The sequence below is a fragment of the Podarcis muralis genome, chromosome 9 (genome assembly GCF_964188315.1).
Source record: "Podarcis muralis chromosome 9, rPodMur119.hap1.1, whole genome shotgun sequence".
NCBI classification, from domain to species: Eukaryota; Metazoa; Chordata; class Lepidosauria; order Squamata; family Lacertidae; genus Podarcis; species Podarcis muralis.
Genome location: NC_135663.1, coordinates 75,990,051 through 76,014,890, shown reverse-complemented (window position 1 = coordinate 76,014,890; position 24,840 = coordinate 75,990,051). Strand labels below are relative to the sequence as shown.

The 24,840-nt window shown below is 42.5% G+C and overlaps 1 protein-coding gene across 2 annotated transcripts in view; it reads right to left on the bottom strand.

Annotated features, from left to right (window-relative positions):
* TAPT1 (transmembrane anterior posterior transformation 1) overlaps positions 1-24,840 on the bottom strand; it is a 60,881-nt gene that overhangs the window by 23,344 nt on the left and 12,697 nt on the right. Inside the window, exons 2-5 of one of the 2 annotated variants that reach the window (XM_028743290.2) lie at positions 19,060-19,190; positions 16,451-16,569; positions 10,533-10,556; positions 5,159-5,321 (exon numbers count right to left, since the gene is read on the bottom strand). In XM_028743290.2, the coding sequence (XP_028599123.2) occupies positions 5,159-5,321; positions 10,533-10,556; positions 16,451-16,569; positions 19,060-19,190 (437 nt within the window). The remainder of the gene's footprint in view (positions 1-5,158; positions 5,322-10,532; positions 10,557-16,450; positions 16,570-19,059; positions 19,191-24,840) is intronic. The other variant, XM_028743291.2, reaches the window with a different exon arrangement.

Here is a 24,840-nt window from a genome sequence, read left to right as displayed (position 1 = left end):
CCGGGCAGTGGAAAAATTGACTTCCACGTGCAGCAAGCTCATGAGCTTTCTCCAGAACCTGGAAGTAAATTGTTTGCCGCGGTCTGAGACCACCCTCAATGGAGCCCCGTGCAACCTAAAGATGTGTTCTACAAACAACTTCGCTGTTTCTTCCGCTGTGACAGCATGTGAGCAGGCTATAAAGTGGGCCATTTTGGTTAACAGGTCTACCACAACCATGATGGCTGTTTTCCCTCTGGACTTTGGCAGATCAGTCATAAAATCTATTGCCACTGCTTCCCATGGTCTTTCAGGTGTGGGTAGCGGTTCTAATAACCCTGCCGGCGCCCGCCTCTCCCCTTTGGCTCGCTGGCATTGGTCACACCCTCTCACATACTCCCGCACATCTTCCCTGACCTTGGGCCACCAAAATTCCCTGGTAACCAGCCACATGGTTTTGTGTTGCCCAAAATGCCCTGCTGTGGGGCTATCGTGCAGCTGCTTGAGTACCTTCTCTCTCAAATCTCCTTCAGGTATATATAACGCTCCCTTGTAATACAACGCCCCGTTTTTCTCCTCAAAACCTCCGGGTTTGTCTCCCTCCCTCCTGAGACCCCTGAGTTTGTCCTGGGCGTATTCATCATTCTCCGTTCCCTCTACCAGTTCTCTTTGCCCCACCAATGCCGCCCCACAAACCCAGCGGTCCTCTGGAATGACATGTCTTTCTTCGGGTGCTCCCTCCCCCTCCAAATATTCAGGTTTCCGTGAGAGAGCGTCCGCCCTAACGTTCTCTGGGCCTGGCACGTAACAAATCTCAAAGTTAAATTTGGAGAACTCCTGAGCCCATCTCAACTGCCGTTGGTTGAGCACTCGTGCCGTTCTCCAATACTCTAGATTCTTGTGGTCAGTGCACACTTGCACCTTATGTTGTGCGCCAATTAGCAGGTGCCTCCATTTCCGGAAGGCCTCATGAATAGCCAGAAGTTCTCGGTCATACACCGTGTAATTCCTCTCGGATTTGTTCAGTTTCCGCGAAAAAAAGGCACACGGTCTCCACTCTGACTCCTCCTTCCCTGGCTGCAGAAGAAGCACCGCCCCTATGGCTCGGTCTGATGCGTCTGTTTCGACCCTCATCTTTTTTTGTAAGTCCACATGCAGAAGTTGCTCCTCCGAGGCGAAGGCCCTTTTCAGTTCCTCAAAGGCTCGCTCCGCCTCCTCAGTCCAAACGAATTTCTTTTTACTGCTGAGACAGTCCGTAATGGGCGCCGTCAGGTGGGCAAAGTTTCGAATGAACTTACGATAAAAGTTCCCAAACCCTAGGAACCTCTGCACATCCTTCTTTGTTTTGGGTGTTTTCCATTCCAGTACTGCCTGGACCTTGCCGGGGTCCATGGCCAATCCCTTGTCGGACAGGCGGTACCCCAGAAACTCCACCTCCTTGGTATGAAACTGACACTTCTCCAGCTTCACCCACAGCCGGTTGGCCTGCAGCCTGCTCAACACTTCTCTGACGTCTCTTACATGCTGCTCCTCATTCTCAGAGTACACCAACACGTCATCTAGGAAGGCCACACAATTCTTGTACAGCAAAGGCCCCAGTACGTGGTTCATAAAAGCTTGGAAGCACGCCGACCCTGCTTGTAATCCAAATGGCATAACTAAATATTCAAATGCCCCTAAAGGGGTGAACATGGTGGTTTTCCATTCATCCCCTTTCCTTATACGTATCAGATTGTACGCCCCCCTTAGGTCCAGCTTTGTAAAAATCTTTCCCTTCCGTACCCTGGTCAAAATGTCATCAATCCTGGGCATTGGAAAGGCCAAAGGTTCTGACACTGCGTTTAACCCCCTGAAGTCACACACCAGTCTCGGCTTATCCGTGTTTTTTTTATCCACAAAAAACACTGGGCTACCTCCCACCGCTCTGGACTCTCTGATGAAACCTCTCTTCAGGTTCTTGTCAATGAACTCCCTTAGCTCCTGCATTTCTCTGTCTGACATGGCGTACAACTTGCCTACAGGAAGCTGTGCCCCAGGGAGTAAATTGATTTGACAGTCAAAGGGTCTATGCGGGGGTAGTTGGTCAGCTTCCTTCTCGCTGAACACGTCGCTGAGATCTGCGTATTGCGGGGGCACCTTCCCTTTATCCATTACTTCCATTCCGGCTAGGGCGACTCTGGCTCCTCCCGGAACCTTCCCCTGCTTGCAGTGTTCTAGGCAATGCGCTGACCCAAAGGAGACCACCCTCTGATGCCAACCCACTAGTGGATCGTGTAGTGCCAGCCAGCTCATCCCCAAAATGATGGGAGCTCCTCCCAAGGTGGCCACATTAAACGCTATCTGTTCAGTGTGCCTTGCCACCCTCATTATCATCGGGACAGTCTGTTGGCTAACTTCTCCTCCCAGCAGTTCTCTGCCATCAATCGTGGTCACCTGCAAGGGGTTACTTAAAGGGATAGTCTGTATCTGATGCTCAGCTGCAAACTCCTTACTCATAAAATTACAGGAGCTGCCTGAATCCAAAAGCGCCTTGATCTGTAGCGGGTGCCCGTTTGGCAACTCTAGAGACACCTCTATCACTAAAGCGGGTCTGGGTGGTTCTGGCGTGGGCACTTTCACTGCTCTTTGGCCTGGCTGCTGTGCCCCGACGGTGGCAGCCAGGCGTTGGCTTTTACTTGCTCCTTGCTCTCCTCCTCTTTTCCCCCAACAGCCCCTGCCATCCCTTGCCACTCCTTTCTCTGTGGGCAGACTCTGGCAAAGTGCCCTGGCTGTTGGCAGAGATAACATTTCTTGGCGCTCTTTCCCTCCTTCTTCCGCCCATCACTGGGATTTGAAACTGCGCGCGCCCGCGCTGTTCCAACTTCCATCGGCTCTGCCGGCGGGAAAGGTGGCTCTGGAATGTCCGGAATGCGAAGCTCCCTCCAACGTTCTCCTTTCCCTTCCCGCCTTTCCAAAGCCCTCGCTTCCTGGCGCGCTCCTATGGCCAGCGCGGATTTGGTCAGCTGATCCATAGACTCCGCCCTGGGCCCCCGGGACAGTTCATCTTTCACGGCCGAAGAAAGCCCCTCTTCGAAAAGCATTTGAATGGGTTCCGCCGATAGGTCCCACCCCAATTTATGAATCAACATAGTAAATTCAGTCCAGTACTCTCGAACAGATCGGCTCCCCTGTTTGCAAGCCATTAACTGTCTTCGTACCACTCCCTGCTCAATGTCGCTGGAAAACATCAGATCCATGGCACGAAAAAACTTCCTTGTGTCCTTTAGGATCTCATTATTCACTGCCATCAAGGGTCTAACCCAGTCCTTCGCCCCCGATTCGAGATGGCCAATAACAAAAGCCACTCGCGACTCCTCGTCAGGGAAGTCATCATACTGCAGGTTGAGAGCGTACTGCATTTCAGTTCTAAAGGCATGATAACTTCTGGGGTCCCCCCCAAATTTCTGCACCAACCCCGGTACCTTTCTGGCGAGCGAGGTGGTTTTCTCCTTTCCCTTTTCTGCATCCTGAGCCCTCCTCTCCTCAAGCCTCGCCGTTTGCATGGCAAGCTGGAGCTCCAACGCCCTGTACCTTTCTTCCAGGCTTGGACCTCCTCCAGCTGCTCCTGCTCCTCCGGTTCCGGCTGGTTCACTCATGATGCCTTTGCCTGCACAAGCTGGCTTTCGAAGACTTTCGGATTGCTGTGATGGGATGATAAGCTGCTTGTGTGTAAAATCCAGATCCCTCAGAGTTTGACCAGGTTTTCAAACCTCTGCCTGTGACGGAGCCCCTCCTGCATGGCTGCGTCAATCGCTGGCAGAATCCGAAAGTGGTTGTTTTCGGAAACGCTTCCAACATAAAAGCTCCTTAACGGAAACACGTCTCCTGGCCTCCCTGCGTGACAGTTTCCGGCGAGGAGTGGGTGTCCCTATAGGAGGTCCTGAGACCTCTCCCCTGTTTTCGCTGGAACCGTCTCTGAGCCATCCCTCCGACTCACTTTCCCTTGGAGTTACTGCTCGCCCCCTACTGGTTCCCTCTTCAGCTGCAACACCTCTTTCAACCTCATTGAGCCTCTGCACCTCCTGTCCTTCCGATGGCAGTTCCCTGACATCCGGGTTTGGGGTTTTTAAAAAATAAATAAATGGGGTGTGTGTGTGTTGGTTTTTTGGAGGGGCCATGTACATGATTGGGAGGGTACTGTGTCCCAGAAGTGGAAGCACCACAGCAGAGTGAAGCTATCACAGCGAAGATCAGGTAGGAGCTGGGGTCCTGCCTCCGCTTGGGCTGGTAGCGGCTTGGGCTGCTCTGCATCCGCCTCATTTTCTAAAATCTTCCTGGTCCCTTAGCCCACACCATTCCACAGAGACTACAGTCCATAGCTGCTGGGGGGGGGGGAATGGGGCAGGAAAGTCACACTTTGCCAACCTTTTTCTCCAGACAGATCTCAGGATCAAACCCAAAGTCCTGGATCTAAGGGTCTGCTTTGCACAAACAGGAGTATTTCCATTCACATGAAAGGGGATTGTTCTGGGATAAAACTGTATTTGGTGAAGCTTCTGAAATATTTTGAAATATTTCAAATATTTCAAAGATAAATAATAGCAGAGCTGAAAAGGATTTTTAAAAACCCCACTTATGCACATGTAGTTGCCTCCTCAATTGCTATACTATTCTTCTGCTTGCTTTAATTATTTTATTTTTATCCCTTCCTCCCTTCAAGAACTCTTGGATGGTGCTATTAATGGCAAATTAGTTGTTTTCAAGGGACTTTGAAAAGCAGCTTGCTTTTTCACATGTAGGTCTACTATTCATAGAAAACAAAGTCTAAGTATCTTCAAACATGTCCAGCTTCTGAGACACATGTGAAGTAATTATTGAGATACCTACCATTTTTTATAAAACTCCTAAAATTGGTTGGGACTATATCTATTACTGTGCTAAATATACACCATACTTCTGTGAGAGTTGCTCTTTTAAAACCCGTTACAAATTTAGCAGCTTACAAATACTAAAGAAACTATGGCATCCACAATACGACTTATTGCTTATCATTGTTGAAGAAAAATGGATCTTTGTCCCATAACAGGGCAGGAAATATATTACAGAATTACCATAATTCTTTTACCAACTTTGAAATTGTTCCATCTGGAATATTCAGGAAGGAATCATGTTTTGACAGTTCTAATGGCCATTTGCTTACCTCAAGCATATTATAGATGATGTAGAGTTTAATGACAGACTGTCCTCTGATCAGGTGGTACATCATGGAATAGTCAACATAGTCCATCATGAAGTAGCAGATTAGCAATATAACTCCTTTGAAAATATCACACACCTGAGCGGGCTGCAGCAAGCGTCTATCACTGAAATATAGAAAGTACACAAAACAAATAGTAACAAATTGTAAACAATAGCCACATATTAAATATGTTTTTCAAAAGTACATAAAAAAGCACCAGAGCTATTAAACGCAAAGCATTTGCACTGAATGGTAGGTTTTCTATTTTAACAACAAATGCTTAAATTGCTGCTGGTTTTGCCCCCAGTCAATCTAAAACTAATGATTCATACCTAACTCCTTGGTGAGGGTCACTCAGGACTTAAAAACGATACTCAAAGTACCGTATTTTTTGCTCTATAAGACTCACTTTTTCCCTCCTAAAAAGTAAGGGGAAGTGTGTGTGCGTCTTATGGAGTGAATGCAGGCTGTGCAGCTATCCCAGAAGCCAGAACAGCAAGAGGGATTGCTGCTTTCACTGCGCAGCGATCCCTCTTGCTGTTCTGGCTTCTGAGATTCAGAATATTTTTTTTCTTGTTTTCCTCCTCCAAAAACTAGGTGCGTCTTATGGTCTTATAGAGAGAAAAATACGGTAATTTGCAAGAGGAGAGCAAGCAGCCTGTTTTGCTGAAAGCAGAATACTTCCTTTTTGAGTTCAAAAAAATCATCATTCCAAGAAGTAACCCAGAATAGTCTATTACTATTACTATTAATTAAATTAACTAATTGGCAAACCAGTGAAGCTAGACCAGACTTGGTGTAATCTGCCCAGACAGTCTTACCCCCATGAGCAACCTGGCCACTAAATTCTGTACCGGATGAACTATCCGAACTGTCTTCAGTGACAGCCCCACCTTGCAACCTTTAATCTAACCTTAGATTACTTTAGATTAGACTACTTTACAGGTGGCACAGAATCCCACACACCACTGCCCAATCCCCCTGGATCCTTCTCCCCACCTGCCTGCTCTGCTCATTGAGACTCCTGTCTGTTCCTAACAGTAATTTATTCTGGATTTTAAAACAAAAATGTAGGTTTATTTCATGAGATGGACATGCAATCAGCAAACAGACACTTAACAGAAATTTGTTTGTGGCATTTTTATGGCTTTGTGTTTGGAACGCTCAAAGAAATGTAGGGACATTTATAGGCAAAAAGCTTTGGAAATTAATTGTTTTATTAAGGAGAGCATGAAGTAATGCAGAGATTTTTTAAAAATCTGCACATTTTGCTGTTTGTCTTCTACAGATTAAACCAAATTAAATTAATGTGAGTTGGTTTGTGGTTTCCTAATTTTTAAAACTTCTTCCTCCATTTCTTTTGGGAAACTGTAAAAGTTGAACTCTTGAGGAAAACCATGTGGCTTCAACAGAGGGACTGTGGTTACTGATTAAGTAACAAGCCAGAATTTTAAACCAACTACAAAACCATGAGTCAAGATCCAAGATTGCTTTGAAGGTGGAACAAGGTTTGGTTGAAATGGGAAATGAAGTTCATTTGGTTTAACAGCCAAACAACATATGATTGCTTCATTACTTGAGAGCATCTTACATTGCAATCAGGCATGCTGCAAACGGTGTAGAAAGGGGGATATATGCACAGGCAAAATGATAATTCATATCTAGCTTTATTGAACTTGAGGTACAATTGTCTGAATGTGGCCATCATGTGCTTTAAATTGCCTGAACTATAGAAGAAAACGGACCATACTGATAACAGGGCAGCTACACAATCTATCAAAAGTATATTATACTGTCAGCATTAACTCAGAAGATGTGTGAATACATTTTGATGAAGAATAATTAAACACTGAAATCTGACTCTGGTTACATATGGGTAAAAAAATGTTTTGTAAAGCCAAGATTTACTGAAATAGTAATTTTACAAAATATTCAGAGGCATAAACATGTGATTAATTATTTTTTCTCTAAATGCTCAAAATTAATCCAAAGTAAGATTAGCCTGTAGCACACAAGAATTGCTATAATCTCAGATCCTCGTATAGAATAACTCTTGTTTCAGTCCAAACTCAAATAAATTACAGAAAATGTTTTCAAGCTTCAGGACCTTTTCTTGACAATTTAGAAGTTTTTGTTAGTGTTCTGAATGACAGTGGGTAACTATACCAGTGCTTCCAGGTTCACCCTGGCTTCCTATTTTCTCCTGAGCGTTTTCAGGTTACAAGCATAACACAAAGTCAAGCTCTTCTAAGAGTTAAACTAGACACAACATAGTATAGCCCCAATCACCTAGACAAGGGCGAGTGGTTAGTCTGATTTTAACTGTACTAAACCCTTCCTTCCTTCAACCAAAATGGGAGCAAAATTCTTTCTCTTTCTCCATCTTATTTTGCCACAATTACTCTCCCCAAGTGCACTTATTCTCAGCTGAGCTCCAATATTGGAAGTTAACGCAGCTAAGGCAAAATTACAGTGGTGCCTCGCAAGACGAAATTAATTCGTTCCGCAAGTTTTTTCTTCTTCCGAGTTTTTCGTCTTGCGAAGCACGGTTTCCCATAGGAATGCATTGAAAATCAAAAGCCCTCCGGGACAGGCAGGCAGGGGGGAGCAAAGACAGGCAGGCAGGGGGGAGCGAAGCCTGGCGGCGGGAGGAGGTCCGAGGACAGTGGGGAAGACGCGCTGTGCTTCCCCGCTGTCCCGGAGATTTCCCTATGGGCTTTCGTCTTGCGAAGGAAGCCCATAGGGAAATTCGTTTTGCGAAGCGCCTACAAAACGGAAAACCCTTTCGTCTAGCGGGTTTTCCGTCTTGCGAGGCGTTCGTCTTGCGGGGCACCACTGTACTTGCAGAGAAGATTCTGGAGAGGTTAATTGGTGGGCAGGCTTCTGAAGAAGTCTGCCACACCCTTCCTGATGTATTTTTCTTTTTAAGCCCTCCATTCTTCTCTGTGATTAGGGTAGATTGTGTTCACACACACAAAGTTGCTACTATCACATTTAGGTGGGCTCCAACCTCTACCACAAATCTCCAAAAATTAACAAAAGTCCCACCTACTTGGTTACCGATTAAGAGCAACTAGCGCACGCAAAGGAGAGTGACCAATGGATATTCAGCTCAAATTGTCCCTAGACAAACGTGAGCCATTTCCATAAAATCTGCAAGGTCTTTTCTACCTGAGCACACCACTTTAAAAAACTGTCTGATGTTTGTCAGATTGGTACATTTCAAAGAAGCTTTGTAATGTATATCAGAATTTGCCAAAGAGTAAAGATAGCATTCCAGACAGATCGCAGTTAAGAGCTACCTTTATTATGCACTGTAAATTCTGAACCTGTTTCACATAATCAAAGTACTGACTCCATCTGCTGGTGAAGAAAAACACCTACATAGGCAATGATGACCAAAAACAAGATTAACACGAGCATCCCTTATGCCTGTACAGTAGTACCTTGGTTTACAACCATAATCTGTTCCGGCGGTCTGGCTGTAAACCAAAACAGATTGTAACCCAAGGCGCACTTTTGCCAATGGGGCCTCCCCCCCCCCCCAATGGGTTGTAATCCAAAAAAAGGGACACGCACTTCCGGGTTTGACGTGGTTGTAATCCAAAATGGTTGTAATCCAAAGCGGTTGCAAACCCAAGGTACCACTGTACGGAAAAAGCTTCAGGGTCATACGTCACGGGATAAGCCCAGTGGTTCTCAAACTTTTCTCAGGGCCAAACTTTCAGAATAAAAATTTGATTGCGCCACTTTGAAATTTGTTATTGATTATGTTCTTATGCAGCTACATAAGAACAGAAATCATTTCCAAAATATAAATGAGCCTCTTAAATATGTATGCAAACTCAATAAGAGGTGTGAGCTTGTTTTTGCCGAGTAATCTCATTTATATTATGTCTAATTTATGACAAACGCTCATCTCCCTCATGAACACAAAGAAGCCCTTTTCTTTTCTGAACTTTCATATTTGTCAGAAGAAAATCATTGTTCACAAAGAATAAGTCGTAGAACAGCCAATGCTCTTGAAGAGAGGAGTGGATACTGCTTCTGTTGTTTATCCATACTACACAGAAATGTTTAAATGTTTATTTGATTGTCCTTGAATCTTCCTGCCACACTTGCCATCCTCTCCTGCCATACCCTTTTTGAACCACTGAATTCTCCTATGTCAAACAATTATCCTATGAAGAGTTGCTCTCAAAATTCTGCAACACTGCACATCCTAAAACTACTTCTGAAACATGCCTTCCGCTGAACGTACCTAGGGTCAACAGAGGTATTTCCTGCTATGCTTGTATGTGTCAGTAAATACTGTACACACAAAGGCTGCCTCACTTGGCAGTGCTCAAAGTATAATAGCTGGATCAGGAGTAGGCCTTCAGATGTTACTAGACTACAATTCCCATCATCCCTGATCAAGCAACATGCTGCCATGTGGCAACGGGAGTTGTAAAGTTAAAGGGACCCCTGACCATTAGGTCCAGTCGTGACCAACTCTGGGGTTGCGACGCTCATCTCACTTTACTGGCCGAGGGAGCCGGTGTACAGCTTCCGGGTCATGTGGCCAGCATGACTAAGCCGCTTCTGGCGAACCAGAGCAGCGCACGGAAACCCCGTTTACCTTCCTGCCAGAGTGGTACCTATTCATCTACTTGCACTTTGACGTGCTTTCAAACTGCTAGGTTGGCAGGAGCAGGGACCGAGAAACAGGAGCTCACCCCGTCGCGGGGATTCGAACCGCCGACCTTCTGATCGGCAAGTCCTAGGCTCTGTGGTTTAACCCACAGCGCCACCCGCGTCCCAATGGGAGTTGTAGTCCAATAATATTTGTAGGGCACCACATTGGCTTCCCCTTACCCAGACGATTCACAAATTGGGTGGGATTTCACGTTACACTCTTCCAATTGTTCCTTCATTTATGCTTTAAAAAAAAAAAACCCTCCTTCCCCTCATCTCTTCTCAGGGTTGTCCTGACTCTCCAGGAGCACATTTGGGGAAGCGCAAGAGGGAAGGAGAGAAGCGCCACTGCACCAGCAGGAACCCTTGTGCTGGCTTAGTGGAATCCAGGCCACTGTTTTCAGTTATAACCTAAGTTTTTAAGAGCACTCTAAAAAATGTAGTATGTGAATGAGACCCATTTGGAAACACAGGCATCACTCAGATGCACTTAAGAGAGCCAAGCTACTTCAAAGCATGCATTTTGTGTAAGAAGCATTATTTAAAAGAAGCTAAACTTCCGTAATGTGTTTGCTTGTAGCTTGATCAACAGCAAAAATTACATGCGCACAGATAGCACAACAGCATGCTAAGAAGACAAAAAAAAATCAACACCAACCTCATCCTTAGGCCTCGGTGAGAGCTGTCTCAAAACAAACAAGGCGAAATCAGAAATGGCACGACGATTAATAAGATTTCAAAACACTTTCCCTAAAGAAATTTATCTTAAAATTGAATGGGTGAGGTACTTTTCATGAGATATTTTAGTATCTATTGTTTTCATTCATCCCTGTATCTTAGCATGCACATTACTGACTTTTTGTTTGTGTACATGAGAGAGTATGAGAGGGGGAGAAAGTAAAAGTCACATCTGGGCAGGGTACTCGGCACTGTTGAAGATAAGCTTTCTTTCATAAACCATGGTTTACGAATCCAGAAATGAATGCTCCAACCCACAAACCCTTCTTTTCATACCAGTTTTGGCATTTGATCCCTGCTTTAGATTAAGCCAGACTTCCCTCCTTTCTCCAAACCAGGGAACTCTGCCTTAATTCCTGTTTAAAAGTAAAGGGACCCCTGACCATTAGGTCCAGTCGTGACCGACTCTGGGGTTGCGGCGCTCATCTCGCTTTATTGGCCGAGGAAGCCGGCGTACAGCTTTCGGGTCATGTGGCCAGCATGACTAAGCCAGCATGGCGAACCAGAGCAGCGCACGGAAACGCCGTTTACCTTCCCGCCGGAGCGGTACTTATTTATCTACTTGCACTTTGACGTGCTTTCGAACTGCTAGGTTGGCAGGAGCAGGGACCGAGCAACGGGAGCTCACCCTGTCGCGGGGATTCGAACCACCGACCTTCTGATCAGCAAGTCCTAGGCTCTGTGGTTTAACCCACAGCGCCACCAGCATCCCTAATTCCTGTTTAAACACCTAGATAATCCTGATCGCACCTTATTATCCTGGTTGTTAACAGTTATTAAGCCAAGCTAAGACTTTATTATGCAGTAAAGCAAGGACTACAGTATGAACAGCATTTGATATGCCCTGCACATCATTTTTTAAATTAAAACTGCTTTAGATATAGCTTCCATCTGAACTATTTGTTGAATACAGAGGTGCTCTTGTGGGAATTGCAGGCAAGATGGTCCTTCAATTACTGAGGGCTTCCTCCTTATATAGCAGCCCCCTTTGTCGTGTCCAGTACTGGTCTCAGGGGGGCAAAACCCTCATGAGTGGCTTTTCATGGACAAAGGGGACTGTTGTGGGGAAAAGACGGTAAAAAAGCCCTATTAAGTGAATAGAGTTCCACTTGCACAGTGATATTTATCTTTCATAAGTAGCTAATACGGAATATTTTGAAACAAACCCATAGCATTCACAAAGTTTACTAGGTAAAGGTAAAGGTACCCCTGCCCGTACGGGCCAGTCTTGCCAGACTCTAGGGTTGTGCGCCCATCTCACTTAAGAGGCCGGGGGCCAGCGCTGTCCGGAGACACTTCCGGGTCACGTGGCCAGCGTGACAAGCTGCATCTGGCGAGCCAGCGCAGCACACAGAACGCCATTTACCTTCCCGCTAGTAAGCGGTCCCTATTTATCTACTTGCACCCGTGGTTGCTTTCGAACTGCTAGGTTGGCAGGTGCTGGGACCGAACGACGGGAGCGCACCCCGCAGCGGGGATTCGAACTGCCGACCATGCGATCGGCAAGTCCTAGGCGCTGAGGTTTTACCCACAGCGCCACCCGCATACTCACACACAAAAATGCTATTAGTCCTCCTTCCTGCAATTGTTTGTGGCTCATGTGAAAGAAAAAAAAGAATCTAAAATTTTCCTGACTGGTCTCTGGAGTTGATCTTTCACTTGCCACAGTTAACTTGACTAGTGGCCATTTACAAGCCTAGGATAACAATTCATTTGACAGCTCCTATTCATGGAAATTCGACTATTAAGATATTCAGAGAAATAGGCAAAATTGCATGGCATCTCTTAAAATTGACCAGACAATCTCATTTTAGATTTAACGTGAAAATGTACTCCAACTTAACAATTCATTTCATTACCTTCCTAAATAATTTTCAAAATAAATGATACTGCAACAGGTAGGTAGCATTTGGTTTTCTCTAATTTGTCTCATCCCTGGGTCTACTTTGGTCAGGAAATAGTTGAATACAACCCAGCAAAATTTATGAACAGAAGTGTGATGTTAATAATGTGATGTTGGCTTTTTAACAACATGCCATACAAGTTTACAAGTTATGGGGAGAAATCATTTTAGCTGATATTTTAGAAGAAAAATCAGGATATATACTCACCATGAAGGAGTCCCATGTGACATCATATTCCATCCTATAAAGGAAGTGAAAGTGCTCTTCCCTTCAGTCTGATTTACAAGAAATAAAAGAGAAAGAGAGAGAAAGAAGGTTGTAATGTTGCTACACTAGGTACGTTGACCATCATGGAAAAGAGGGAAAGTGGTTGAAAACTTTATTTTCCCTCATGTAGCACATACAGATTGAAGCAGGAAAAGAGTGTTATTCTCTTTGAGATGAATGGAATGAATCATATCTGCCTAATTAAGAATTTTGGGATAATCAAAAATTTAACTCAGCAAAAAGGAATTAGATCAAATCTGCTATTGTCAAACTTCCAATATGAGACAAAAGAAAAAAGAAACAGAGAAGAAAGCCTGTATTTCTAAAAAGCTGGTATTACTATTTCGTGGAATTAAATCCGTCGATGGTGTACATATTATCTACCAAAAGACTGAAAGCCCTATGGTCTCATATAAGGGGAATACAACAGTGCATATATTTATTTGTTAGTGAACACAAATTGATCCACAAAATGAGTTACATGAATTTATGCCTTTGGGATCACGCTGTAAACGTGGCAGAACATGTAGTCACAAATTACTTAAAATGTGATAAGTTTGAAACAACAGGGAGCGTAATCTTAATGGAGGAGAAAGTATGTATTTCTCCAAAAGAAATAAAAGATATGGCGGTGGAAATCCACTATTTTCTGGTTACCAACAAAGGCTCAATTTGTGGCAAAAGTTATTGCTGTATTTAGCAGAATGTGCCCTGGACAGCGATAAATTTACCTTTGACAAAACTGCCGTAATCTGTGCTGAGCCCATCACATAGGGCACAACATAAATATTTAAGTTATGAACAAAGCTTTGCTTAAAAGGTCCCCTTCTAGGAAGAAGGCTACCCCAAGCTTGATTTAATGCTGCAGCCCTACATCAGCTGTGGGAGTGATGGAATAACACCTAACTTGGCTTTTCCTGCATGACTGCTGTTCTTTTGGGCAATGTTCCAAGTGCTACCTCGGGCCCCAGGCTTTGCTAGACCCGGATCTGCTATCTGGACCAGAAATGAGTAACATAGCCTCATTTGGCTTGCAGAAGTTGGGTGTACTGAGGCAGCGCGACTGACATTCTGAAACTGTTCACCTGGAAATACTCCGGATTCTCAGGCACCAGAAGATACCAGTAAGTCTTCATTGCATGACTACAGAAGTACAAATCTTAATATAAATATTTTCTTTTTTTAAAAAAAGTAATTAACCCTGTTAGCTAAACATCTTGCTCAAACAATCCAAAATTAATCTGGCAGTCTTTGAAAGAACCCGCCCCCCTAAGATGCACAAGTACAAAAGAACAGGAAATAATCTTAGCTATGAAGAAATCGCCTTATTCTGTTTTCGTCTAGTCCAAGAGTCTGGATGCAGAAACACAGCTGTATGCAATATTTGCACTTTACATGAATCATGAGAACGTGGATGAGGATTAACCTCACAAAAGAAAATGACTGCTATACTTTCAGAGCAATAAAGAATGGGGGAATGGAATCCCGTTTAAATAATTTCTAAGAGACTAGAATAAATGGAGTGTAAACAAAGGCTGGAGATATAGGATATTTAGTCTTTCTGCTGAGATCTTGAAAAAAAAACAACCAGAATGAAGGGAGGAGCACTTTTTGTTTTTACATAGAATGGAATATGATGTTGTGTCTATAGGAAGTCCTTTAAAACAGCTCAAACAAACCAATGCCCACATAATACTGGAATATGATCTTAAATCTAATTATTTCAGTACTTTATTCCGCAGAATGTCATTTGTTAACAGGCCTACATATATTTTTCTACAGAAGTATTTTCACTGTTAAAAACATGCAATAATCAAGAAACTTGAAAACAGCCATTTTTTTAACCATGGAAGACAAAATTTATAGTGCACTGTAGAATTAAGTGCTGAATAAAATGACCCAATTATAGGATTTATTAAACAAGTTGCAAATTATACAGAATCAAAAATGTATTTGCAGCACAGTTCAAAAGGGACATTTCATTCTAAAAAAAGGAGCACATAACCTGATTCTTTGCACTGACAAACTCAATGAAGTCAATGGGGAACTGATACCAATTTTGATGTTTCTGGATTGTACTCAAGCCTTTCAAAGAAGTTGGATATGCTGAAGTCTTAGCTTCTGACTTCAGTAACAGGTTTTTTTCCAGTCCCCTATAACTGGTCTTAACAACAACAGCAACAATAAAACTAACTAACTAACAAGTGAGTACAAGCACACCGGGCATGGGATACATGGTACATTCCCAATTGTATCATGAAAAATGTGAATGTTTATCAGTAAGACGATTAATTTATTAAGTGGGCAATATATGGTATGTTCTTTCTACAGACAGGACAGTTAATAAGATGGCCAGCACATCTCTCAATGTTTTCAAGCTGGCTTGTTTCAAAGAAACTATAGTTAAAATTAACTACCATTTGATCATGTCTGGATGAGTTGACAAGCTGTTGTTAAGCAGAAACTATTACTACTTACCTTGTCAGAGGAGGTGTGAGTATATGAGCCTGAGGCTTATAACAACTCACTCACATCACTCTGCATTATGATTTAGCCTAATGCTAAATAAATATTGCTACTAGTATTTAGAGGTATTTGAATGGGTTTATTTTATAATCCTATTATTCTACATTATCAGAGATGCTAAATGATCCTTGGAACTAAAAGGGCTATCCTGTAGCATTCTCCTGAATGGTTTTTGACAAAAATTACCCTGCAGGAATTTAAATAATGGGGTAAAATTCATAAGCTTTAACACTTACATTTAAATAAAGAGTATATACCAGAGTAACATCCTGAGGTCCACTGAGGTCCAGCACCGAGAGCCTTCTGGCGGTTCCCTCACTGTGAGAAGCCAAGTTACAGGGAACCAGGCAGAGGGCCTTCTCAGTAGTGGCGCCCGCCCTGTGGAACACCCTCCCACCAGATGTCAAAGAGAACAACAACTACTAGACTTTTAGAAGACATCTGTAGGCAGCCCTGTTTAGAGAAGCTTTTAATGCTTGACGGGCTATTGCATTTTAATATTTTGTTGGAAGCTGCCCGGAGTGGCTGGGGAAACCCAGCCAGATGGGCGGGGTATAAATAAATAGTTGTTGTTGCTATCCACCTGCAAGCTACAAATTCGGTAGCTAAAAAAAAGACATGGGCAGTATTCAACAAAGTAGTTCAATTAGCACAAGGATTTCTGTTGGTGCACTGAAACTTCCCCTTCTCTCTGATCTTCATGTGCCCCTGTGCCCTCCGCAGATCTGCTTCAGAGGGTTGGAAGAACCCACAGAACAGATTTGGAGGGTGTGCAGTGAGCATGAGGAGAGAGAGGGAGGGAGAGAGTTGTGCTGTGCAGCTAAGAGTTCTTTTGTGTTTTGGTCCTTTTAGGAAAATCATTATAACTTAGTAAAACAAAACCTAGAAAATAAGGTTCCTGGCATGCCCTTAACACCAAATTCTGGGAGAGCACGTAGAATTTTTGAGCTAACTGCTATTCAAAACCACAACTGGGTGAGGCTCAAAAATGAATGTCAAGTGTTCGGATTACTTTTTGTTTGCTTTTCAGCATGAAACTGTTTGCAATTTCAAACCAGCTCAAGCCTTAAGACTGACAAAGTTAAATAGGCCAATTAAAGTATATTTAGATCAACAAAGTAAGAGAAATAAAGGAACTTACCGCAAGCCATAACAAGGTAATGTGATGAACCTGAACATTGCCAGAAAAACTCTCAATGGGAGGAGTGTGAACACATAGAGAAAAGCATCCAGGCACAAAAAAATCCCAAAAATCATCAACTAGAGAGTAAGAGGAAAGAGAAATCAGAGTAAAAACAGTTACTTTAAAGATTTCCATGCTGATCAGCATCACAATTCTAAGTCTATAAAATCACCCTTACCGTTACCCAAAAGTAATACACAGAAAGCACTTACACACCAAAGACCTTATTAAAACTGTCACAAATACAGAATGCAGAAATCCTCACAAAACCAACATCAGCCAACAAAAGAATAACCTAATTCTTTCTAAAGGTTTGGAAGAACAACTATTTTTTCACAATTTCCCTAAACCTAAATGTGTGACACCATGCCAGTAAAGTAGTGGTCATGATGTTATGAGACTGAAGCACTATTTGTTTAGTCTGGGAAACTTTATGGAACAATACACTGTGCACTTGGAAAGTGTTCAAGAAAATGTCTGCACTGTAAGAATCAGTCAAAGTTTGCAAACGTTCATGGCTCAGTGAGTCCAATCTTTCCTCAATAGATGACCTATTCCTGGACACAATTTGAGATAATCAGCCCTGACCTTCCTTTCACATCATGGTGACTACAGTCAGTAGAGACAGGCAGCTTTTGCAGAAGTTATTTTAATTTTGAAAGTTGTCCCTCATATGGAACAATCTATGAAAAAATGTTCAGCTTTGCACACACCAGTATTTTTCAAAACAAAAAAAACTGTGTATCTGAAGAAGTGTGCATGCACACGAAAGCTCATACCAAGAACTAACTTAGTTGGTCTTTAAGGTGCTACTGGAAGGATTTTTTTGTTTTGACTATGGCAGACCAACACGGCTACCTATCTGTAACCAGTATTTTTCAGTTTGTGAATTAGGGAATCCTAGGATTTCTCAATGAGAAATATAAGAAATCAAATACAGCTTTTCTGCTGTTGACATCCCACACAAGCCATCCATATATTAGACACCTTCCTAGGTTGATACACCTTCTTAGTTGATGCAGAGTAACAATGAGGTCTCATGGGCCTGGCCAATGTCCCATGTGAACTGAAGGTGTGTTTTAGCCTGGAACATATGGCAAAACCATTTGTATTAAATAGATGTGGAAAATATTTCCTGAAGATAAGGAGGGTGAAAAAAATTAGTTTATGGTTCACATGTTATATGTTAACTATATATAGTATGGAATTGTGTACAGTACTGTTAAATCATCTTTAAAATGACTTCTGAGTTATCACTTTAAAAGGTTTTCTAGAAACCCAGTAAGATTGATTAAATTAGATAAACATATTAATACTTAATTCCAATGTGTAAAAGTTATATTTGAAAAAAGAATCCCACCAATGTATTCCTATTTTATTCCCACCAGCCAATATTAAGTTCAAGTCCCACTGTTTCAGTGAGAAAACTAAGTAGATTCTTATGGGGCATTTCGTAGTCTGCTTTGGAGTCTTCAAAGAAGCTCACCACACTGAAAAAATATAATAGTTCAGGGAGCTCAGCTTGTTAGATAAAACTATCTGCCCCCCTCAATGTACTTTTTGGGGGTTCTCCCAACTGTTTGGGGGAGATGCAGTGGGAAGAGGTGGGAAGCCCTGTTGGGCGAGTGGAACTCCTTATTCAGGCATCTGCTAGTGGGACTCCTTACCTGAATCCTGCCAACCGTTAACAACTTTATAGTTGTTTAATAATAATAATAATAAATTTTATTTATACCCCACCATCCCCAGCCAAGACCGGGCTCAGGGTAGCTAACACCAGATATAAAACAATTGATTGAAATACAACTTAAAAAACAAGATTAAAATACAACATTAAAATGCAGCCTCATTTCTGCAGAAACTCAAAAACTTAAAATAAAGCACACATGAAAACCCCCCACAAACGTCCTGAAGCAGCAACATGGGAAAATAGGAAGATGCCTTAAACAGAGTCAGACCATTGGTCCATCTTGCTCAGCATCTAACTCTAGCATTTCAGAAAGGATGATGTAGGATTAATGCAGTGTTGTGATTGTTTTTGCTCAGCATGTTTTAGAATAGAATTGAGGTTTATAGCACCTACATAAGGTTTACCCATGGAAATAAGTTTACAGATAAACCATTTACGAAGGGGTTCCCATTAGTGTGTCTCGGAGCCTGAAACACGATCCACTCATAATGACCGGCATCTGCTGGATTTTTTGCCAGGGGCAAGCCACTTTTAAAATTGAGCTACTGCTTTTCTCTTTGGCAGTGGGACTGCTGCAGAGAAAACAACAAGTGAAGCTCTGGCTGCACATGCTGTTCTCTTCAGTCCACACACCCTTTGGACACAAGCCTACACATTCAATTATGGTATCACCATACAAAAGACAAAGTGATGCTTTTGGACTCCATACATAAGACACAGCCCTCAGACCGTGTACAGGGGGAAAGTAATTTTTAAAATTATTTTTTGTAATTGAAAACCTATTCAAAAGTGCATGTTTAGAAAGTTCTGTTCTGTTTTTAATAAAACCAGAATTTGAATTTATCAGCCCAAGTAGAACGCTGAGAAAGTAGTTTACCTTTTCCAGCTCTCTTGGTATTCGCATGCACGTGTACACTCGTTCCCTCCTTTCTGTGTACTTCGCTTCATTATGCTCCAGGAAGTAACCCCTTGTAAGCTCTGCATTGATGAACCTCAATAGTGAAAGATCTGCAACAGAAGAGGGGGAATTTGTTTTAAAGCAAGTTGCACTTCAAAAAAAATAACTTTATTTTTTTCTAGGCTAAAATATTTGTTTTCCATGTTCAAAACATGTATTCCAAGAGTGGATGGGTTTAAATTAAGGTGGTTTAAATCAACGTATTACCTATGACCACACAGTATATTTTCAATGTTGTTGCTTTCCACTTCACATCTGCTCCTTTTTCTCTCACACTTGAGCCCAAAATCCTGCTCAAAGCCCAGATGCAGAGTAAGCCAGCAATCAAAATGTTTGCTCATTGCAGCCCATGCGGTTAGAGACAACTAGGGACGGAGATTTTGCAGAACTGATCAGCTGTCAGCTATGGTTTGGTGATCAACTGCAAATGCCTCAGATGTAACGACAGACTATGGTTTGCCCAAATCAGGAAGTCAGACAGGAAATTTGGACATGTGAAGAGATGCAAGAGGGAAAGGAGGGAACACCAGCATGATGATGGCCGAACCTTGGTTCAGAATTACAGTACAGTCCATACATAATACCAAACCATGGTTGTTCTCAATTTGTTATTCAATTTTAAGACATGATTAACTGTAGCTTTAACATTCTTGTATTTAGATTTAACTTTAATTACTTTCCATCCACCCACTTCAAACATCTACCCATGTTATGAACATCTTTTAAAGTGATTTTAGCTTTATTTTTTCATACAGATAGAATCCGAGAATAAAAAAAAAATGTAGAAATGGAAGGGCCCCCAAGATCAAAACCCTGTAATGCAAGAATAGACGACATATCCTGCAATCTCTTTTGGAAATGGGAGATCTAGTGTTTACACAGAGCTGTTTAAACAAGAACGGCATCCACATTTAATTCAGTGGATAAAAATTACCCATTTATGTTTTTCTTGACATGTTCAGGAAGAAAATACCCCAAAGCCTCACATGAACTCCAGAACAAATTTAGAGTTCCAAATCCATCTACTCATTCCACATAACACAATGGCCTAATGCCTAGTTAATGTGTAGCTGAAATGCAGACTTTGCAATTCATATTACACTCACTACACCTTACCACCCTATAGAGAGGAGTGGCAGTTTTAGCATTCTGCAAAATGCTACTCCCAGTTTGAAAGTTTATATATATATAAACGTGTGTGTATGTGTGTATACACACACACACCTGATAGATCAGCTCAGATTTGTTTATTTCTATCTAGTCATCAGACCAATAATAATAATAATAATAATAATAATAATAATAATAATAATAATTTATACCCTGCCCATCTGGCTTCATTTCCCCAGCCACTCTGGGCGCCTTCCAATAGAATATTAAAAACAATAGAGTCAGATATTAAAAACTTCATCAAAAACAAAAGGAGCCACTTAAAAGCTATAAAAATCTGTTCTCGCTTAGATACCAGAATTTGTCTTCTGGTCCACTTATGTTATTTTGACGAATGGGTTTACTGTACCCCTAAGATACTATTAGAAAAACTACAGTGTATCATGTCATTATCTCTACAGAAGAGGCCTGGTGAATAGAAAGTGGTAAGGATGACATAGGCCAACTGAGGCAGGGCTTATGTCACCCTCCCAAACCCTGGAGATGACAATGCAGTCATTCCATACCTCCTTCCATCGACTTTGCACCATTTCCTTGTGCATGCACCCCGGTCTTACATGTCCCTGCTATGTCAGCTTGACCATACTATTGATTGTTGTCTGCTCCAAAGGCACCCTTAAGACACACCTGAGCTCACCTGGACTGTACCTCTGCCTTTCTGTCACGTGTCTTTTGGCTCCTGTACCTTATCCACTTCATGCCAATGACTTGGGCTTCCCTCCTGTGACCACTCACATCTGAAATGATGGGCAAGAGCTGCCTATCAGCTAACAGTCAATGTTAGCATCGAAAGCAGCTCAGCTATTTCAAAGTTTGCACTATTTTACTAGAATTTGTAAGGCTTCAGAGACCACCTCTCTGGCATTGTCACTATGCCAATTTTGATAAACTCACACAGAAATTCAGGGCAATCGCCACACAAAGTGAAAACTGCTGCAGCCCCAATAAAGGCATTCATGTTTATTGCCCCAAGGCTGCAGAATGATATCTCCTCTAAGGTGCATAATTTCCCACTCTGTTTCCCAGAAGAAGGTAAAGCACATCTCTTTCAGCTTGTCTTTTGCTTGACTGGTTATTCTTTTGGGGGTTTTAGACTGTTTGTTGTTTTTAATCCACTGCAGGTTTTGTATTCTGCTGAACCCTGGAAAAGTGGCTAGTAATTGTGCTTAATAAATATAATAGAACCACCAGAATCTTGAACTCTTTGTTTCAGAAGATACAGGGGAAAGTTGCACCAGTTCACCCGTTTTTATGTTTATTAAAAATATAAACTACCAACTAGTAATTGCACTAACGCTTTATCCTCTTTGGTGGAAAAATATATGAAAAGTTCTCAAGATGACAGGCTCAAATCTAATTAAACTGTATTTACCTGATCCCAGAGAGCTCAGCAACTGTTGGCTCAATCCATTATAGACTATTTATTACTCCCTAGCTCAATTTCTGCTGCATGAGCCAAGAGCTATGCTCAGGAAACACAGATCCTGCCATGTCATCTGCCTAGTAAACAAAATTGCTGCTGTTCTGAACCTAATTTTTTAAAACAAGATTTAAAGAACAGAACTAACTTTTACAACCAAAAGCTACTGAAGTTCAACTGTGAAATCATTAGGTCAAGCACAGGTCAGGTAACCACAAACATACAAAAAATATTGGAGTGGGGAATCACCTTCTCTACTGTTAACTCTACAATGGGAATGAAACTGCTATTTGCAGAGAATGAACCTACTATCTAACAAGTAAGGAACTTAAATCTCCGAATATAAAGGTTCCAATTTTGGTTAAGTAACTTGTGTATTCTGGAACGTTCACAAAGTACAGCCAGCTTCAAATATTTGCACATGTATATGAACTGCAGCTTTTCCAAACAAAAGAAACAGGTATGATGCAATAGAAAAGGTTGGCTGCACAAGGGCATTTGTAACAGTCGCTGCATAAAGACAATAAACCGAACCATAACTTGGTGGGTTGTAAGCCACAAATGAGATCTCATTTCCTTGAATGAAGCTCTTTATGCAGGACGAGAAGGAAATGAGATCTCATTATTTCTTGTTTTGATCAAACCTTAGTTTCTTATTACATCTGAACACACAAACTCTGGTTTGAGCTATCCCTACAAGTCACAATCAAACCATGTTTTGCAATGTAGACTTGAAGCTCCAGAAGAGAGGAGGCAGTGATTGAGATGATTGCATATTTGGGATATTCCAGAGAAAGATGGAAGACGTTCATCTGAATGAAGCCTCTATTTGACTGTGACCAAATAATACGCAACCAACTGACCAGCCAATTGGTCACCATTACAAGCCCACCAAGAATTTACCCTGAAACCAGACATGATAGGAGATGATGTTGGCAATCAAGCTGGGCTCTCTCTGAGTCTTTGCTTGTTATTGAAGTTTCTCTTGTTCTATTGGACCAAACACAATGTGGGAGTGGGGAGGTAGGCCTGGGTGATATATTGATATATCGCCCAGGAGTTGTATGAGGGGCAGATCTTGATGACAGCTTCACTCGGCGGTATATTGCAGGTGAAACCGCCGTCTTCCGAGTCCTTCTGCTGCTGAGGGAGAAACAAGCTGCAGCCGGGTGCTGGAGGCAGAGGGACTCAAGAGCGGCGACAGCTTCACCAATATACCACTGAGTGAAACCACCATAGCAGTCTGCCCTCATACCGGCAGAGCAAGGAAACAGCTGCTCCGGCAAGGCACAGCTTTTTCCTCCCTCTGCTTCTTTAAACTGCTCAGCTGAGGAGCTCATGGCTGCCCTTGCCTCGGCCAAGCAGTTTTACAGAGCCCCCAACCCGCCACTGGCTCACACTCCCCAGCTGAGAGAGCCCTGATCTGGCTCCTGTTTGCACGAGAGGGGTATCAGGATCACGGCTCCTCAGCTGGGGAGGTGTGGGCTCTGTCATACTTCTCCCTTGCACCACCACAAAAGAGAAGGTTAAAGGAGACCCCACCTCGCCTCCAGGTCGTGCGAGGCAGGCTCATGCACTTGCCTCATCCGCAGCAGCCTTGGCATGGGGTCGGGCAGGCTTAGCCAGGTGGTGCGAGGGCTCTCTGATGCTTGTGGACTTCGCCCGGGAGGGTTGGCTTCATCTTTCCTCCGGGGGTGAGCAACCACCCCAGGAGGAAGAGGCAGCCACAGGTGAAGGTGACACCTGGTCCGTCTTTGGGTAGTGGTGGCCGCCCTGCACTGGCGAAGGGAGCCTTAGGAAGGAACCCCAAGGTCCCTGCTGCTTGCGTGTGAGCGGCAGGGACACTAGGGCTGGCTCCGGTAGGGGCAGGAGCCTTTCTGTCCCCCAGCTGAGCAGCAGGCTGGGGCCAGCTGCATTGGCCCCAGCCCATGAGGCCCTGGTGTGAAAGTGCCTCAGCTCCCACGGTGAGAGTTGAGGCAGTTTCACCCTGTGCCTCACTGGCTGGGGCCAATGAAGCTTGTTTCAACATTGTGGTTTATCCTGGATAAAGTGTCAACTATTAAAATGAGTGTTTTACCAAGAATGCTTTTTATTTCAATCAGCTCCAGTGATTGGCAAGGTGGAATGCTTCTTGAAAGGTAAAAGGATATTTTGATATATATCTTGGCAAGGGAAAAAACCAAGAATAAAATATAAGATACTGATAGATGCTAATGAAAGAGGAGCTTCCCCCCCGCCAGATCTGAGACTTTATTATGAGGCATCCTGCCTATGTTGGTTAAAGGAGTGGTTGTCATTAAAGAATTCACATATTTTAGACTTAGAAGGGCATTACATTAAGTTTGGTTGGCATGCATATCTGTGGTATGAAAAGTTGAAAATACATAGAGGTTTCACAAATCATATTATTGAAGGGGGGAATGAGTATAAGTATAAAAATTTGTTGGAATGGAAAACAGCACTTTGGCTCTCGCCTTTAGAAGCCATAGAGGTGTATAGGAAGGAAAACAGGGCAACTTAAAAAAGCTTAATAATAGAGGAGGGTGGCAAGTTTAAGTTAAAAAAGTTTGAAGAATTACCAGGAATGTTAACAACTTGGTTATAATATCACCATTCAAATGAAGTGTTTAAAATGGATTAAAAGCTGGGTTTTTGTGACTCAAAACCTCTCAGTTAGAGAGACACCTGCTAAATACTGCTAAATAAAGTGATGTCAAAAATGTTCATCCTTTGTTTTCCATTCTAATAGCATCTTCTACAAGTGAAATCTTCAATGATACATTGGGAAATCGACATAGGACATAATATAGAAATGTTGGTGTGGAAGCAATTGTGGAATGTAGATTTAAAATTTACTGCATGTTATGAGCTAAAGGAAATTTATTTGAAAATGCTTTATAGATGGTTTAACTTGGAAATGTAGTAAAAGTATTATAAATATAAGCAACGACAGAAAGAGTGAGAGTGAGATTGAAATAAGATATTGGAATTTGATGTTGAAAATGTTTTCTTTTCTTTCGTTTGTTTGCTGCAAAATGGGAAATTATAAATAATTTTTTTAAAAAAACATCGCGGTTTATTGCCAAACCACGATGTCTGGCTGGTGATAA